Source organism: Ylistrum balloti, unplaced genomic scaffold (genome assembly GCF_031769215.1).
Source record: "Ylistrum balloti isolate Yb309-2 unplaced genomic scaffold, AGI_CSIRO_Ybal_v1 Utg369602, whole genome shotgun sequence".
NCBI lineage: Eukaryota > Metazoa > Mollusca > Bivalvia > Pectinida > Pectinidae > Ylistrum > Ylistrum balloti.
The window spans coordinates 834,855-853,484 of NW_026781882.1; the positions used below are offsets into that span (position 1 = coordinate 834,855).

General features: G+C 32.6%; 1 protein-coding gene across 1 annotated transcript in view; it reads left to right on the forward strand.

Moving 5' to 3' along the window:
- Positions 1-18,630, forward strand: part of LOC132546043 (muscleblind-like protein 3) — a 159,103-nt gene that overhangs the window by 130,033 nt on the left and 10,440 nt on the right. The window contains exons 8-13 of the mRNA XM_060209741.1: positions 3,777-3,842; positions 4,981-5,134; positions 6,185-6,196; positions 12,699-12,800; positions 15,448-15,563; positions 18,502-18,586. Of these exons, the coding sequence (XP_060065724.1) occupies positions 3,777-3,842; positions 4,981-5,134; positions 6,185-6,196; positions 12,699-12,800; positions 15,448-15,563; positions 18,502-18,586 (535 nt within the window). The remainder of the gene's footprint in view (positions 1-3,776; positions 3,843-4,980; positions 5,135-6,184; positions 6,197-12,698; positions 12,801-15,447; positions 15,564-18,501; positions 18,587-18,630) is intronic.

An 18,630-nucleotide genomic window follows, 5' to 3' on the forward strand; every position in this document is an offset into this window, starting at 1 on the left:
AATTCCTTGCCTTCTTTAACCTTTCTGTGACCTTTGATCTTGACCTTTGAAGGTCAAGTTATGGTTACAAATACTTGTGCTCCCGTCTAGTTGTGCTGTCCTAGCATAGTAGAAATTTCTTGCTTTTTTTGTGTAAAACTCTCCACTAAATTAGTAGCAGTATATGAGATTAAAACTCTTGTTTCCCTTTATTCAAAATTCTTTGCTTTACAATGCTTCCACTAAAACAGATATTTCTGTTCAGACATGAAAGTTCTGAAACAGCCTCCTAGATTTTTCTGCCCCTATCGCTTGTCACTGTATTCCTTGCGAAACCCTATGCAATTTTCACTCCACGAAACACGTGTACATTCTACGTTTTGTTAACCATATGTTCATTATTTTCTAATAGAAAATTGGACATATGATATTTATACAGATTTTGGAATTTCTCAAGGAAAAGAGAAAAGATCAAGAAAATTGAAGAAAAAAATTCAACTGTAGAGAGAAAAAACCATTTTGATTCTACTGTCAATACTGGAAATAAGAATACCAAGATTGACATTTAAAAATCTCGACTGTTACAGACGTCCTTAGTCCTTTTCACCAGGGGGGGTTGTCCATGGCCAAGTCAGTGACTCACAGTGTATCGCATGTCTGACATTTGATTGGTTATTGCCTGGATACATAGCAGTTTTATTGGCTGTTTTTACTTATATGACGAAAAGGTCAACAAGGGTATGTGCTAGATGTTGGTCGAACCTGACAGTTGGCGGAGATCCTAATACTGAGCGGCCCCGCGACTTGTATGTACAACAATGTATTCTATACTTATACTTTCACTTTAATTGCCTTGTCATTTTATTATTATGCAAATTGTGATTTTGTAAAAATGCTTTTCTGAAACCAAAAATTGCTGAAAGAAATATTTGATTAATTTCCACATACAAAATGTGATTTGTGATTTTTCATTTGCTTCAAACAAATTGTAAGAAGCAAATTCAAATATGGTATTCTTCATTTCAGTTCCATTCCATCCACTTTTAAAGCCAAAAATTAGATACATTTAAAGTTCATTTACTTTTAAATTCCTCATTCCTTAAACAACTTTTGTGCATTTTTATCATTCTCTGATTAATAACACTCTGATCTCAGTTTATAGGACCATACACAAAGTTTTCTCCATTTGTTTATTACAATACTGTTTTTGCAATATTAGAAAATCGGTCCTTTTAAAATCTAACATATTTGATCTACTTGTTTTGAACAGAAGAGTTGATATTTTTCAAACATAGAAAATACAAATACAGGTGTGATTTAGATCTGAATGTATTCATTATTGGCTGTGACAGGTAAATCTAGGTCTGAATTTTGATTATCACAGCCTGACCTGGCATCCAACAATTTGCTGCATCATTTCTGACTCTGATAACACAAAGTATTGTTGGAATGTCTGATTAACGGCACTTTGAATACAGCATCTTGTCTTTCAGATGGAACGTTTCAAGATTCACCTATCAGTCACTTGTCACAAATGTGTCTTGTTCACTTTGTCACCTTTGACACAAGTATCTAAAATTTGCTGGGCGTTGCTAACAATCTGATTTCTTTATACACATCCTTACACTCTACTGTATCTGGGGCTGTCCCTGAACTAGAAACTAAACAAAAAATGACATTGAGTTTCATGTCAAAATCATTTTCATACATTTTCTCTTTGTCTTTATTGTAAAAATCAGAAAAGCACTTTTACTTATGTTTCAAATGTTTTCTATAATATGCCATATTTTTTAACACAGTTTACACATAAATTCTAAAGACGTGATTTTAAAATAAAATTATTGTGTTGAAAGATCTTGGCCAAAATTGAGTTATGTCTAGATTTGATATCATATTAAAAGATAATATTTCCAAACTGTGTTTAAAAGATACGGGCTTATTACAGAATTGTGTTGACACTGAGAAATATTTGTGGTGATGATGAGTTTTTTTCCTGTGGCTTTTATTATCTAACCTCGTCAGAAAGCTAGACTGTAATGGAGGATTAACACTCCAAACTTCTATATATGCCGCTATTTCAATTTAAAGACCAAAGTTGTGAAATTATTTTACATTCACCATTTGCATATCTCTTTTTTAAATAAACCAAAATGATAAAGAGAAACTTTGATAAAGAAATTTGTTTTGGTTTTAATTGTTAAATGTTCAAATTTAAGTTTATTTACGTGTTTGGAAGCTTTCTTGTGACTACAGAAAGTCATGATCAATCAGAATTGCACTAATTGTGCTTTTCAAGAGATTTAGAAAAAAAAACTAGCACCATTTTGATGAGATTTCCTTACCTAAGAAATTCTTAACTTGGTGTTTACATTCAGAAATCATTGCTGAAGGAAGATTTGAATTTTTACATCAACTTCAGCAGTGTTTTCAAATTTAAAGACATGTATAGAAGATTCTATTGGAAAAGGAATTTTCATGAAATGGTGGTCTGGGGAGCTTCTCTGTAGAAGTTACAAATTCACCAGCATATAATATGCTATTAATTGTGAGTACAGCTAGGTTTTAAGGGAAAAGTTGCATGCCCCTTGTATTTCTATACAGATATATTTATTTGACGCTTAAGAGGGGTAATTGTGACGGTACAATTGACTTGGACAAGCATGATTCCGTGTAAGCTAGGCTATGTGAATGGTAGACATGTAGAACTGTATATTATGATGTTAGTAGATTGTACTAAACGCACCTATGTTTTATTTTGCAGCCTATATCTCACAACCAGTACCTACATGGTTTTTTGTTTCAGCTCCTCAAGATTATACATATTTAAAAGAACATTTTCCTATTATTTCTGTTTGTTTCAGCATTATAGTTTTCTTCCTTTGTTCTCCTTCATCCTCTCCTGGAGACAACCAATGGCTTTACACATCTCAACAGCAAACTCCCTAAATCCCCATTTTTTCTTAAAAAATAAGATTTTCGTCAATAAATCAAATTAAAAAAATACTTATTTTGATTTTTCCTTTTTTTATCATAAAATATTGAATACTGTTTATTTTTTGTTATTAGTGGTTTGTTTTTTTATAGGATTTTTTTTCTTATTTTCATGTTAAGGACTTTTTGTTCGAGAAAATTTATTCTTAGTTGTTCAAATGATTTTTATATCTAACACAGATGAAGAAATATTTCATATTCTAAAGAAACATGATGTGAATATTTTGCATGAAATCTTTGCTATAGTGTAATTATCGTTATTTTATTACTAAAAATATATCAAAAGATAGTTATCAGTTTTGGAGAGATATAAGATGAAAAGTTTGATTAACACACTTAGTGTAGTTAAATCTCTTGCACTTTTCTTGTGCTTCTAATAAAATTCTACTGTATATTGTATATCTAATCACAGCTATGGTGTGAAAGTAACTAATCTTTATTTTAATATTTCTCTATATATTTTCATAAAAAATATTTATGCATATAAGATGCATGAATCTAAACAAATCTCAGCTTTCTATTTTGTTTTTCTAATACATATTTTATCATTTATTTTCTTTTATTTTTTTTATTTTTTTATAATCTTTATTATTTACTATAACTACTACTGTCACCATTAATTCACAGTCTGTAAAGATCAAAATATATTGATGCATGTTGATTGAACTTTTTTACCGATGGTGCTATTTCTTTTTTATTTTCATCTCCCATCATGCCTTGTTGCTGCTTGCTGTTGTCATGTGCTGCCATCCCTGCCATGCCGCCATTTCATTGGCCGATCGCCATGTGCTCTGCATACTAATTAGCCGCAAGTGGTTGAGGTCATTCCAGGCAAGAAGCGACCTCGTGACCATGCCGATGACCTCGTTCTGGTACTATATCCCATGAAGCTTTGCATGTAGCTGTAGTCTGCTTAAGGACAAACTTTGCACAGTCACATGACAGTCACATGACCTTGTCACATGACCATGTCACATGACAATGACGGCCCACTCCCCAGTTTCCAGTATTGTAACTATTTTACAGGAACTGTGTTTTCTAAAGCCTGTTTGTGACACTATTAGATTTGTTTTTTCTATGTACATAATAATCAGTTCAACACATGTCAAATTTGGATGATGTCTATTTGTGCAAACTTTGATGTATGTTGGACTCAGGACGGATTCCTTTCCTACACTTTGTTTTGGCCTCACTTACTGCTGTGCAGTGCATGTTTGTATGGTACATATATTTACTACTCCTATTAGTGTGGGAAATTTGCCTGACCTAGGACAAAATAACCTGTGAAACTGCAGAAATTCTGTGGGTTTTGCTTTCCAAATCACTAAAATGCTTGTTTGGACTTTCTGTGATTTAAATTAGGTCGACTTCATGTCATGTGATTCTGCAAGTTATGAAAAAAAAATGAAAATTTATAAAGATAAAGAAAAATTTCTGATATATCAATATATTTTATACTGATTAATCAGGACCTTTCGGACTATAACTACATACATATACACTGTAATCCTTGGTGTAATTCAATACAAAATTATATATTCAGTATCTACATGTTTTGTATGAAGCTTGTGTCTCACAAACTGTCGGTCTTGTAGAATGTATATAAACTCTTATTTAGATTTGCTTGTCAACTCTCTAGATGTGTAGTTCTTATATCACTTCTGGTGATTGTCTCCTTCTGAAAAATGCATCATGGGATTTGGGAATTATTTATCTAGACAGTTAACAATTTGGTTTGACAGAAAAAAATATTCACACACAAAAAACAAGTTTGAATGCAGTTTTTCTTTGGCCAGGGGATATTTTTGGTTTTTATTTTTTTACTATTTTTTTGCAAATTTCTTCTGTATCTATAACAAATGATTTTATTATAATTGGCATGGTCTTGGCTGAAAAGTCAAATATTTTCATCCTATTTTTGGTTTCAATTTTCACATGCTTATTTTCATTGCACCAACCCTAATCCAACAGCCCTTTCTTACAAGGCAGTTTTTTCCTGATTTCCTCTAGCAGGGTGCTTTACCTGGGGTGATACCATACAAACGTGTAGCGGTTGCTGATGGCAAAAGTGGATTACCTATGTATCATCCAGGTGCAAACTTCGCCTACCAACAGGCACTAACGGCCATGCAGTTACAACAGCAATATGTGCCAGCTACCAGTTGTAAGTATAAAAACATTTTGTCTTGTTCATTCTTAATTTTCAAGGTCACAGCTCAAGGACAGTCCTTTTTGTCTTGGGAAGTTGTAAGTATGGTCTTGTGTCCTGCATCTGAAGTTAATGAATTTTCTCACTGTCCACCCACTCCTACTCAAGGTCATCAGCATGTTAATTCAGCTTATATAGAATGGAATAGAAGGCTTTCGTTGTCAGTAAACAGAGGACTGCTTCTTGTACAGGGTAAAATGGATTATCTACACAAACCTTCAGGTATCATCAAACTTCAGAAAATCATTTCAATTTCAGATTGTAACCCAGACACGAATGTTAATAGACTTGTAGACAAGGAAAACTGATCTTCATGAAAATACTATGAAACTTCTTTCAAATCGAACATTAGTTATTTATTGGTCAATAGGTGAGACTAAGATCATTTAACATGAACCCAACATAAACTTTGTATTAAATCAATATGACTAAGCTTAGGTTAATAATTAAAATGTAGTTAATTTTACAAGATTGATTGTAGAAAACTTGAAATGCTTTGAAATGTTAATACCCAGAATAGATATAAAACAATTTTACTTTCCTAATACACAACTGATTACACCTTGGGTTTTTTTCAAAGTGATTCCTTCATTAACAACTGGTGTCGGTCTAAATGGAATTTTTTTCCCTAAAATTAATTTTTTCACTTTTTAATATTTTAAAGAATAAAGTTATTTTGAGACAATCATTTTATTTGGAAATCTATTCATATTTAATCTTTATTCCTAAGATTCTGACATAAAGAAGCAAACAGTGATGAGATAATTTGTAGTTAACATGTAATTCAGTAAATAATTATGCCACTAGGGACTGTTGTAGAAGTACTGTAAGTGTTTTTGAATAGTTTAAGAAATCCAAGTACTGAGAGTACTAAGAGCTTAACCAAACCAGGAACCATGTTAAGATCAAATTTGCCTCTTCATTCATTTCTATTTCATTTATTCACTTCGTATCTCATTTTTATGATTTGTTTCTTTCAAATTCTGCAATTTTTTGTTGTTTTAGTTTATGTTTCAGGTAAGTTGGTCTTCATTATTTCATCATTAAAACACAAAAATCTGAAAAAAAATTTACAGACAACTGTAGATTATAAAGCAAAAGTAGCTTGGTTAAGAGGAAGAGGAACAAGTGTTGATAGCATATATAAGGCGTCTTGCCGTAGTGCATATAACGTATATATTTCCATCAATTGCAAACATATCATTGTGTGGTGTGAAATTTGTCACATCAGATCCAACCAGCTGTTGTAGGAAAAGCTTTGCTGTTAGTGCTATTACTCAGGTGTAAAAGACTCTTAGTCAAATTTGAATTAATTGAGGAAAAAATATGAAAATTTAGATGGATCAAAATAGTGATTATTCTCTAAATAGTTAAGTAAAATTATTAAGTTTAGTAAGAAGTACTTAATTTGAAAACAAATTAAATGGGATAATGGAATACGTAACATTTTCAATAACATAGAAAAATCAAGTAAAGAAAAATTTAAAGATTACATAAGAAATTATTCTTTGACTGAATGCTTTCTAGAACTCGAATGGCAGATACTAGTATTTACCAGAAAATTGAAAAAGATAGCGTTAAAGAAAGAATTAACTAGAGAAAAAAATGATTGAAGTAGGGAAACTTGGATTTTATCTTGTAAGAAAATTATATTGCCTGAGTTTTCTTGCTTCTGTTCAGTTGGTCACCCTTCATTTTCCATAAATAATATTTCATTGTTGTTCACTAAAGTTGGAAAAATGAAGGATGAATGCTACTGTTGCAGCTTGCAAGTATATACCTTTGCTATTTATGTAATTAATACATAATACTGAAGTCGGATTACTCGCTGTGGTATCTTTTAAATATATTTCTGGACTCATAAGTAAAATACTTCAAATATTAAAGTGGATTTCCTCTAAACTGGACATATAAGTGACCAAAGTATTTGGATGGTTTGAGACAAGTTCTCATGATATAGAAAGTATGGAAGTTAAATTCAGGAAACAAAAATAACTTTAAAACACTTTTATATAAAATAAACTGGTACAATGTTTTCTCAATCTATTGCAATCTGGCATACCTACAGCTAAATTTTTAAGTTTCATTCCTGCAAAATTTCCTTAACAAATTGCCGCCTAACATGTCTCAAATTCTTGAAATTACAAATGTCTTAATCACAATGTTTATTGGTAGTTGAAGGCTTGTCCAGTTTTCTATTTATAGACAGAAGGATATTTACATTTTTATTACAACAGATTTAAAGAAATTTTGAGGTTTTGCACAAAATCATTTCACTGTTTTAAAGCTCTCAACAATGCCAAAAAAAAACAAATAATAAACTACTTCATTCCTAATCTATATCCCGTCTCTTTTTGTATATCATCACAAAGTTCATTGTTTATCATTTATATAAAGATGTCTTTCAAATTGCTCATTGAAATACTTTTATTGTATTTTGAACTATTTCACTGACTCGAATATGACAGAGGTCACTCATAGTCACGGGCATTGTCCTTCCTAGCTGATGTCAATAAAAATGAGGATAGAAAAGGGATTCAGAAATTGTAGCAGATTATGAAGAAGTCAATCATATAGATATGTTAAGAAATGTTGTTGCTGAGACAAGTGTACAAAAAATTATACTTAGAAAGAAGCCAGTGTAGAGAAAATCCACTGTATTTGTCAAATTTTGTAAAATTCTTGAGGAAGCTTTTAGAAGTGTAACAGGTAGTTACACCAAATGCATAAAAAATGGTCACACTATTGAGTTTTGTATCTGTTACATGTATGAGTAAACAACACTTATAATGTTATATCATAATTGTACAAATTCACCACACACAATACCAGACTAAATAAATGAAGTTTGTTATACAATAGATTAAGTTACTTTTACACTTAGACTTTACACTTGTAGTTCTCAGTAATGTTCAATTAATTTGAAGAAAGAAAAAAAACTGTCAGATGTGTGATATCATCAACTAGCTGTAGTTTTAATTAAAAATGCTTTAGATATAAACATGAATTTATGGAAGGTTACAGGAAAGTAAAACCCAGAAAATATTGCAGAAAAAACCTGTTTTTGTAACCTTGAAAATAACGACAGCAAAAAATTGTTCATGACAAAAATATAGCAAAGGTTCTATTGGGTAAAGATATAGAAAATAATCGTACAACAAAATACATCGGAAAAAATATTGTGAAGATATCATTGGGAAAGACCATAACAGAACAGACATTACATATTAAAGAACAACATTACTTTAATACAGGAATTTTAAATTGTACACAAACTATACACAGAAAATACAAAAGGATGCAATACTTGACCAACAATGCCAGCAGTTCAAACATATCACTTGTTACAGAGATTTTTTAAAGATTTTAGAAAATTGCAATATCAGCTTATATCAGTTCTAAATACCTGTACAAGTCTGCTTCACATGAAAGTTTGAACTCAATTGCAACTACTGCTTATCAATTAGATCTGAGCCAAATTTTAACCTTTACAGTAGCCTCTATAAAATTCTGCTTCAAGTTAAAGCTTGACTGAAACCGTTCCTTTTGCCGTTATACTTTGTCCTGTGATGCATTTGTAAATGATGGCTTGAATTATGTCTGAGATGTCTATCATTATGAATGCTTTCCTCATATTTTGTATTCTTTCTGGATTCATTATGGATTTAAGGAAGTTTTGTAACTGCTTTACATGTACATATTTAAGATTTACTGTATTTGTGTTTCAGTTATTAAGGGAGGGGGAGGGTTAATTTATTCATAAAAATATGAAACGTCAGCATGATTTTTATTTTTAAAACAAGAAAATGAATTAAGGAATAGTAATTGTCAGATACCGGTATATACAGATTAATGAACACCCATATTTTCACACAAAGCTACCAACAAACCTCTGAGTGAACCAGAAGAATCTTGATTGATGAAAACTAAAAGGAAACGTTTTCAATTTGGATAATTTTTAAGAAGTAATAAACTTGATCAACATGTTTTCGTCTTGAAGCTGATAATGTCAATAAAAGAGTCATTCTTTGTGCCCTTCCAACCCCTAATACCCTTTCAACCCATACTCGTCCAACCCATGTAAGTGTGTGTGTCACACTTGAGTGAAGGGTGGATTTGTTCCCTGTCACTGTTACGACAATGCTTGTGAATGGCTGCCTAGGTTTATTGACTTCTGAAGCTTTCACTGTATGATGCATACACATTGGCTATGACTTGTGTTGACTTTTATCTTATTGTTTACAGCATATTAATCACATTACATTGCAGCTGAACATGTTTGTTAAACAATTGTCATTTTACTATGTGTACATAATTTTGTTAATGATTGCAATTAAAAAAGACCAATCTTTGGTTTGGTGATTTATTGTCACTTTCTCATTGTGTTGCCTGTTACAAATTTTTTTTTTCAATAATTTATTACAGATTTCAAAAGATGAATATGGTGTTTTATTATATTTTTCTTTTACACAATTATTACATTAAAATTTGATTTCATCACCAAGTGCCTTAACCAGTAAATATTGAAATTGCTTATATATATATATCTCCTTCAAGTTTCAACTACAACCAGTGACTATCTAATCACTAAGTACTACCAAAACTTAACTTACAATAGTGTTTTGTTCAACTTTTTTATCAAATCGTAATGCTGTTTGAGATATTATCGTTTCATACAAGGGAAATATTGATACAGTGTTTGAAAAAAAGACACCATGTTCGTCATGGAAGGAGATAATGTAATATTTAATGTGCTGTTCAAAGGATTTCATCTCTGAGAAGTTGGGCAATATTTTGAATTCACGGTTGATATAATGTTCTATTCCTCATTTGTTTTCATGCAGAATATCAGTTATCAGTTACGAATATAAATAAGTACATACCTTATTGTATGTAGTAATAATGTATTTAACTATCACGTTACCTGAATATGAACAGAACAATGTAGCTTTGAATGCAATGAATGTCAAGTGCTATTTTGATTGGTCAATGAAATATTCATAATTTATGACACGGTTATCAATGTAAGCTTAGCTTAAAACAAAAAAGCTTTAAATGTGTTTGGTAAATTAAAGAATAAAAGTAACTTCTCTAAACACCCTTTAGTCATATTAGGTCCTAGTAAAAATTTTATTTACTTGTGTTTCATGTCTAAATCAGTATATCATCGCATTACTTCTAACTTTCATCAGTATTTTATCCACAACTAGACTTAATGCCAAATCTATTATATGTGCTTTCTACAGTATAAAAATTGGTGATGGAAAGACTTATATTGCGCAGTGTTAAGGATGTTTCAGTAAATATTCAATTAAAAATATAGCTTATCAAATAAACTCTAAAACAAAAAGAATTGGAGAGGAGAGATTCTAGAAATATGTGGTTCTCTAATTATAAATATATGACTGTGATAGTTTGGTGAAGCTTATGTATCAATGTCAACAGTGTGGACGACGTAGAGATGAGAATATGAGTGTTTGATAATTTAAATTCAAAGTTTGTCAGCTTATGTAAATAATTCCTGAGATATATGTTTCTTTAATTGATAAAAAGATTGATATCAACTGAAAGAGTTACTGTTTATTATGCATTTTAGTAAAAATTTACTAGATTGGTCTTTTTTAATACGTCCGACAGTTAATGCATTATATAGAAGCATGTTTGCCTTTGCTTTGGTAGAGCATTTTGTTATCGGTCTGAAATGTGTTTTGTTCTGTTCATTCAATTAATTCAAACTTTATGACCAGTTTTGTAGAAAGTTTGAGTCAAGTTTCATGAGAAAGCTACATCCCCAGAACAGAGATTTGTACAGGTTTAAAACATAATAACTAAACATCACTTGAAATTTTGATAGAAGTTACGTATTACATAATTTGGATCTGATTGCCAAAAACATGAACATCAAAAATATTAATGCAAACACGGTAGTTAAAAAGGGAAACTTCAAGGACAAAGAATAAATTCCAATGAATATTTTTTCCAGTAATGGCGTTTTAGTTGGCCAGGCTTATCTATATCTCCTAGTATAAGGCCTTTCAATCTTGTATATATGAAAGAAGTCCATGCAAAAATCTACACTTCACAAATTTGAAATCATTTTGATTTTCTTCCAATCTACTATTATCAGGTGGTTGGCTTTTCAAGTCATTTCGACTTTCGTCATTCTATAACTACAAAACGAATCTTTAGGGAACAGTTTTGTATGTACATGTCATATTTTCTGCTTCATTGGCTGTTCTAGATTGTACCAAAAGGCTTTTGTAAAGTTTTGACAATTCCTGAAGGGATTTCCTCAAATTTTGTAAACATATTAAGTATGGTACCTTGTTGTAAATGCCAAACTTAGTGGAACATCACGAGGCATTCAAGACAGAATTTTGGCATATCAAGTTGGTTACCACTATTTCTTATAACCTTCTGAAGAGGTATTCCTGATGATAAGCCACATATAAGAACTTGGCCAGGTATTCAAGAGTTACTATTTTGAATTTTGACATTTTTAGCATGTCACTGCTTTTTCTTAAAAAATCACAAAAAGAATCCTGTTTTATGGAAGATTCAGTATGGACTTTGTAGGTGGACACTAGCTGTACATTCAAGATAACCACCAGTGGCATTTTAGATTTTGGCATTAGGGAGTTTGTTACAGCTATTTCTCAAGGATTCGTCTCCAGGATTAATATGTTCATCAATGGACCTAGTTAGGCATTTTCTTCACCCTGATTAGATGTTCCTTTGACTTGTTAATATTCACTTGATTTCAGGCAATGTCCCTTAAAAATTTGTTAACATTGTTGTTAACAATACTGATCTGGTCAGTAGGCCTGTTTAACTTTCAAAATACAATTTCAAACAAAATAAGTTATTTACAGTTAACATGACTATAATACAACCTGTATCTTAGAGGGAAAAAAAACTCTTCTATATAGTATAGAAAGTTATCAGTGGTTATCAATCTCTCTTAGGTTCCTTGTTTTGATAGAATTATTGAAAAATTCCTTGAAAGAAAAATTCAAAACATTTTAAACAAAATTTTTTAATCGGATCATATTGTTTCATTTCAAACTGAATTATTTTTTCTATTAGGGTACATCGATTTTCATTATTCTTGCTTAAGGTACAAATAAACAGTGGAATTTTTTTCCCAATTTTATACTCCTCAAACAAAGGACCACTTTTGTAAATTGTCATCTGTAACTTGCTGTGAAAAAAGAATTTGAAAACAGGAAATGATAAATGCTGTTGATTATTGATACTGTCTGCTGGGATGTAGCTTTACATGAATTTATAAGTTAAAACCCAATAAGTACAAGAAAATAACAACAAAATCACAATCAGATTTACATCAAGAGAATTAAATGGATTATTCTTAGTGGATTGGATTTTGAAGATCAATGGTGATTTCCCCAATAGTCTCCAGCTGATCTTCATGTTATGTCGTATACAAACATGTACATGAGAAAAAGTCATAAAAATATGTGATATGTGAGAATGAATTTGGCCACTTTTGATTCCCCAGATACAAATAAAAGTGGCATTCCAGTTCCTACCCAGATATCACAGTCAAGTCCCCTGCAGCCGACCTTGCAGATACCCCAGCAACACCTAGTTCCAGTAACACGTGAGTGTGATACTAAAAATAGGCCGCTATCATCACCGATGGTCAGTTTTGACCGTTTTTGTCATTCACTGTGTCATTATCTTCTTTTCTGTCCTTTAAAATAACACTTCTTAATAGCTGACAAAATTGGGGAGGAAAATTAATAATATTAGCAAGATTTAGAAAATTTATAGTTTGACTGTTGAAAAATATTGAATTTTACAAGTGATCTAGCAAGGCTAAGAATTTAAATGATGATGTAAATAAGGACCAGGCCTTTTGTTTGGATGAAAGATCTGGCCTTATCATTTGGGAACTATAGCTACTAACTATTTCTGAATAATTACTAATACCCATCACCTGAGTAAGGGAACTAACTCTTGATGTGTAGCATTATTTCCATATTTTTGCACATAGCTGTCTATTGACCTGCCTTCCCTATAGTCCACAATGGGCTGTCTTTAGCTTAAAGAAATGAGACAGTCTATTGGGATACACAGGGTGGTTATTCAGTATATCCACATCTTAAAGCTTAAGCACTAACTCCAAAACTTACTTGACTTTGTAGCAATCTTTATTATTCTAAAGCATTACAATTATTCTTTAAAAAAATATTTTCATTTTCTTTTTTTCCTGCATGATTTTAATGTTAATGATTCACATGTCAGAAGTTTTGATGCAAGAATATTGTATTACCTTGAATATTGGTGTATGATACATGTGTTGGATGTATGTTGTGAAAGTGCTTCAGTGTACGTTGTATATTGTAGTCATATCACTCTGTTTCTGTTGGTGCTGTGAGTCAGGAATGTGTATCTACCCTCCAAAATATTGATCTGATTTACATACAAATGTGTTATTCATCATGATAAAACATCACTTTTGAAATCAATAGCCTGTGTCTATAAAATCAAATGTCTTCCAGTCAAAAATTCAGAAATGCTAGATGAAATGCAAGATTGGAAAATTTCTAATCAGAAAAGTAAACAATCAATCACAAATCAGTAAACCAAAACAGAAACTGGCCAAATTCAGGGAAGAAGTGAGGAGAAAAGCAATCAGGAATCAGTCCACACTCAGAAATAGAGTCTCAAATTACCATGATGGTAATGTTTGAAATACAACAATCACAAAGCAGTTTGAAGACTGCAAAGAATAGCCAATCACAAGTCAGTTTGAAGACTACAGATAGAGCCAATCACAAGTCAGTTTGAAGACTACAGATAATAGCCAATCACAAGTCAGTTTGAAGACTACAGATAATAGCCAATCACAAGTCAGTTTGAAGACTACAGATAATAGCCAATCACAAGTCAGTTTGAAGACTACAGATAATAGCCATCACAAAGCAGTTTGAAGACTACAGATAATAGCCAATCACAAGTCAGGTTGAATACTACTGAGAATAGGCTATCACAAGTCAGGTTGAAGGCTATGAATTTTCCAGTTACAAATAAGTATGAAGGTAAGAGAATAGCCAATTACAAATTAGTTTAAACCTCGTGACATTTAATAGTTACAAAACAGTATGGAGGTAGAATTCAACCAATCAAATCAGTTAACAGTTATTTCTCTTTGTTAACCAAGAATAGAGATCTTGAAATTTTGAAGTTAGGAAATGGTACTTGAGCATGCACCAACAGAGGCAGATGGCATATTTAAAGTTGATTTGCATCTTGGCATGATATTGCCCTTTAAATGGTTACAGGATCTTATGCAGGAAATGGCTTTAACAATATGCATACATGATATTAATATCCTTACTACCTTAACATTTACTGGTAATGCAAATTATCATTTTGGTTGCCTGGGTTTTCTTTTGTTTATCGTTTTGTAATTTTTAGATTGCAACACATACATATGTATCTGGTTTGCATATTATGATTTTGTAGCTGTATAACATGTATTTGATTATACTAACAAACTGTGACCTTTAATTTGATATAGCAAAGACATCTTATTTGTGGATATGAAATCCAATATAGAAGAATCTGAAAACGGAAAACAAAAATCATAACTAATTTGAGGAAGGGAAGACATTCAGTAGTACAGAAAAATAGCTTTACCAAAGATACTAATCAATTTTCATGACAAAAGAGATCAGATCAGTGAATAAACATCAAACCATGTAACCAACCCAACAGGGAATACACTGCAATAGAAATGTAAGCAGATACTATTTCTTGTCATTCTTTGAACTTGTCTGCAAATTTGCATCAGAGGCTGATGTTTGGCAATGACTAAGTCATGCAGGATAGACATAGGAATTAGGTCATCTTTGAATATTTTAATTAGTCCAAACTGTGTTAAGATAAACTAGTTTACTTACCATATTTGGGTACCTAGAAACATTGAATACCTTTTAGCTTGTCAAACAAATATGGTGGTAAAGGGAATTAAATTAGGTCAAAGGGTTGTAAATGAGGTCACAAATGAATGTTACTTTGGTCAAATACATTATTAACAAACATCTATATTATTTTTTGCCATTTCAGCACAATTAACACATTATTAATTTTTATACTTTTTTGTTGTTTCATTTCTTTCATGCTCTAACTCCTGTGTGCTTTTAATTTGCTTTGGTCACCTGCATGTGGTGTTCGAATGCTTCGACAACATCTGCACAATAACTGGTCCCCTAACTGTTGCCATGACAACACAATGCCAGCAGTGCCATTGGTTGTCTCCCCTGAAGCCGCTGCATCCACAGCTATGGTGACGGCACCAATTGGCGTACCATCTAATAACGCCTATACCGTAAATTACTTTGACAGCAACCAACAGGTAGAGTGCTCTCTAGTTACCATAACAACTGCTAATGTGTTTTGTAGTTAGTGTATCATAGATACATGATAGATTAAACGTGTGGGATAACAACAACAATTACGTAATGTTGCTGTAGTTAGGTTGTGTCATCGTGACAGGTATTATTTTAGGCAGGCCTAGAATTGATCAGAGTTAGCTTATTTTGATATTGTATTGATTAAATTGACTTATAAACCATAAGATGGGTTATGTCAAAATGAACGCTAATTTATCAAGGAATCAAATTCAAGGTTCTTAACCAAAATGAATTTTTTTAAAGTGGTTGCATTATTGTACATGAAATAGTTCATTTTTATTTTTAATCAAATCCATTATTGATATGTTTCTTTGACAAGCAGTTTCAGGACATTAAAAATGCCTGATTAGTTTTGGTTGAGTTTTTCGCCCTGTAAGAGCAGTCCTGATATAGGGTGAGATATTTAATGCAGGTCTGATTAGAGGCAGACTTATCAGCTAGTCCACATCCCTCCCAGTGCACCTTGTAGTTTAAGGATGATCTTTGTCTCTCCTCTCTATCAGCCAGTAGCTTCTCAATCAGCAGGTTTTACTGAAATATCCCATAAATGGACAGTGTTTGAAGTGAATATGTAAGCGTAATTGTTTTTGAAGTGCTACCTGAATATTCACTTCACTTCACAGCTACTACAGACATCAAAATAAATCTCCTTTATAATGATCCATCCCTAAGTACCTCACTGTATCCAAGTGTTTTGTTTCTTAGTTAAAGATCTTGTTATTTTTCAAAAAGAAAGGTTTGGTTCCTTCATGTCAGTGTAGAATCAATGAGGATTGGTTTTTAGTGGACATATCAGAGGTTGAAGTGGAATAAATAAGTATGGAATCTACATGTCTTGGACTGGCTTGTGTTTGTCCTTGGTTGGTTTGAAGTCACAAATGAGTATGAAATTCATGTGTCATCAACTGCTATTGAATGTCAATATGTAATTATTAGATATAGTGTCATTTATACAGTATATACGCCCACACCTGATATGAATTAAATTTGCCCACACACCTGATATAAAGTAAATGTGCCCACACACCTGAAATATAGTAAATGTGCCCACACCTGGTACAGAGTAAATTTGCCCACACACCTGATATAGTGTAATGTGCCCACACTCCTGATATAGGGGTAATGTGCCCACGCACCTGATATAGGGGTAATGTGCCCGCACACCTGATATAGGGGTAATGTGCCCGCACACCTGATAAAGTGGAAATTTGCCCACACACCTGATATAGGGGTAATGTGCCCACACACTGAATATAGGAGTAATGTGCCCACACACTGGATATAGGGGTAATGTGCCCACACACCTGATATAGGGGTAATGTGCCCACACACCTGATATAGGGGTAATGTGCCCGCACACCTGATATAGTGGAAATTTGCCCACACACCTGATATAGGTGTAATGTGCCCGCACACCTGATATAGTGGAAATTTGCCCACACACCTGATATAGGGGTAATGTGCCCACACTCCTGAAATAGGGGTAATGTGCCCACACACTGGATATAGGGGTAATGTGCCCACATACCTGATATAAGGGTAATGTGCCCACACATCTTATATATATAGGGGTAATTTGCCCACACACCTGATATAGTGGTAATGTGCCCACACCTGGTGCAGAAGTAATGTGCCCACACCTGGTGCAGAAGTAATGTGCCCACACCTGGTGTAGAAGTCATGTGCCCACACCTGGTGCAGAATAATGTGACAAGACCTGGTGCAGAAGTAATGTGCCCACACCTGGTGCAGAAGTAATGTGACAAGACCTGGTATAAAGTCTAAGGGATGAAATATGTGGTTGATGTGGATCCTTTATTTTAAAATGGAAATAAAGTCGGTGTGTAGGTGGTTCATATGGTATCAGCATGTCAGTTACTCAGAGTTACCTTTGTAGGATGGATCTGGAGTCATCCTGTTGAGAGTTCAAATGGAGTCAATATGTTGGAAGTTTAAATGGAGTCAATGTGTTGGAAGTTTAAATGGAGTCAATGTGTTAGGAGTTTAAATGGAGTCAATGTGTTGGGAGTTTAAATGGAGTCAATATATTCGGTGTTTAAATGGAGTCAATGTATTCAGTGTTTAAATGGAGTCAATGTATTCGGTGTTTAAATGGAGTCAGTGTGTTGGGAGTTTAGATGGAGTCAATGTGTTAGGAGTTTAAATGGAGTGGATGTGTTAGGAGTTTGATTGAAATCAGAAATCTATTATAAATGAGACAAATGGACTATGTATTTCCATGTCTGATATTTGGTTTGTGTGTTTGTAGTCAATAGAAAAACAATACATTTATAGCATTAGGGTTGGTGTGTTATTATATAGTGCTTGATGAGTTGTAATAATGTCAGTGTGTTGTGGAAAGTTGATCAGAATTGATGAAAGTCTCCTGCTTCAGCAGTTGGTTAGCAGTTTTTGATGACATGGCTAGATAGCAAAATATCTTAATTTGTTGCTTCTCCCGCTTTGAACAAGTAATATTATATAAAAAAAATTGATTTTTTGACTGAAAGGAGAAAAGATATCAACATTGTAACTGAATTAAACTCTTAACTAGAATATTACTAATACCTGGTAGATTTATTAATTAATGCTTCAGACTGTAACATGATAAAGCTGTTTAGAGCTAGTCTAAATGGACCCCTAAATGTGCCATTTCTCCCAACTCATTATAAGCTTGGTCAAATTTCTATTTCACTTATTGTAAAATCTTTCTGCAACCATCATAGCAGAGATCCAGTTACACTACACAATGCTTCTGTGGTTTATTAATTACTAAACAATAATAAATGAGAATTAACCAATCAAATTGTATGTAACAAATATGAGATTATTTTGTCTTCTCAGCAGTAAAATGGATTTGATTGGCTGTTGTATTTTCAGTTGCTGGACACCCTCCCAGTTTGCCGAGATTTTAAATTGGGCCGGTGTAACAGGCCTGAATGCAAGAGTGTGCATATAACAGAGGGTAAGTGATTCCAATGGTGAATATATAAGAGATTATTACGTTAT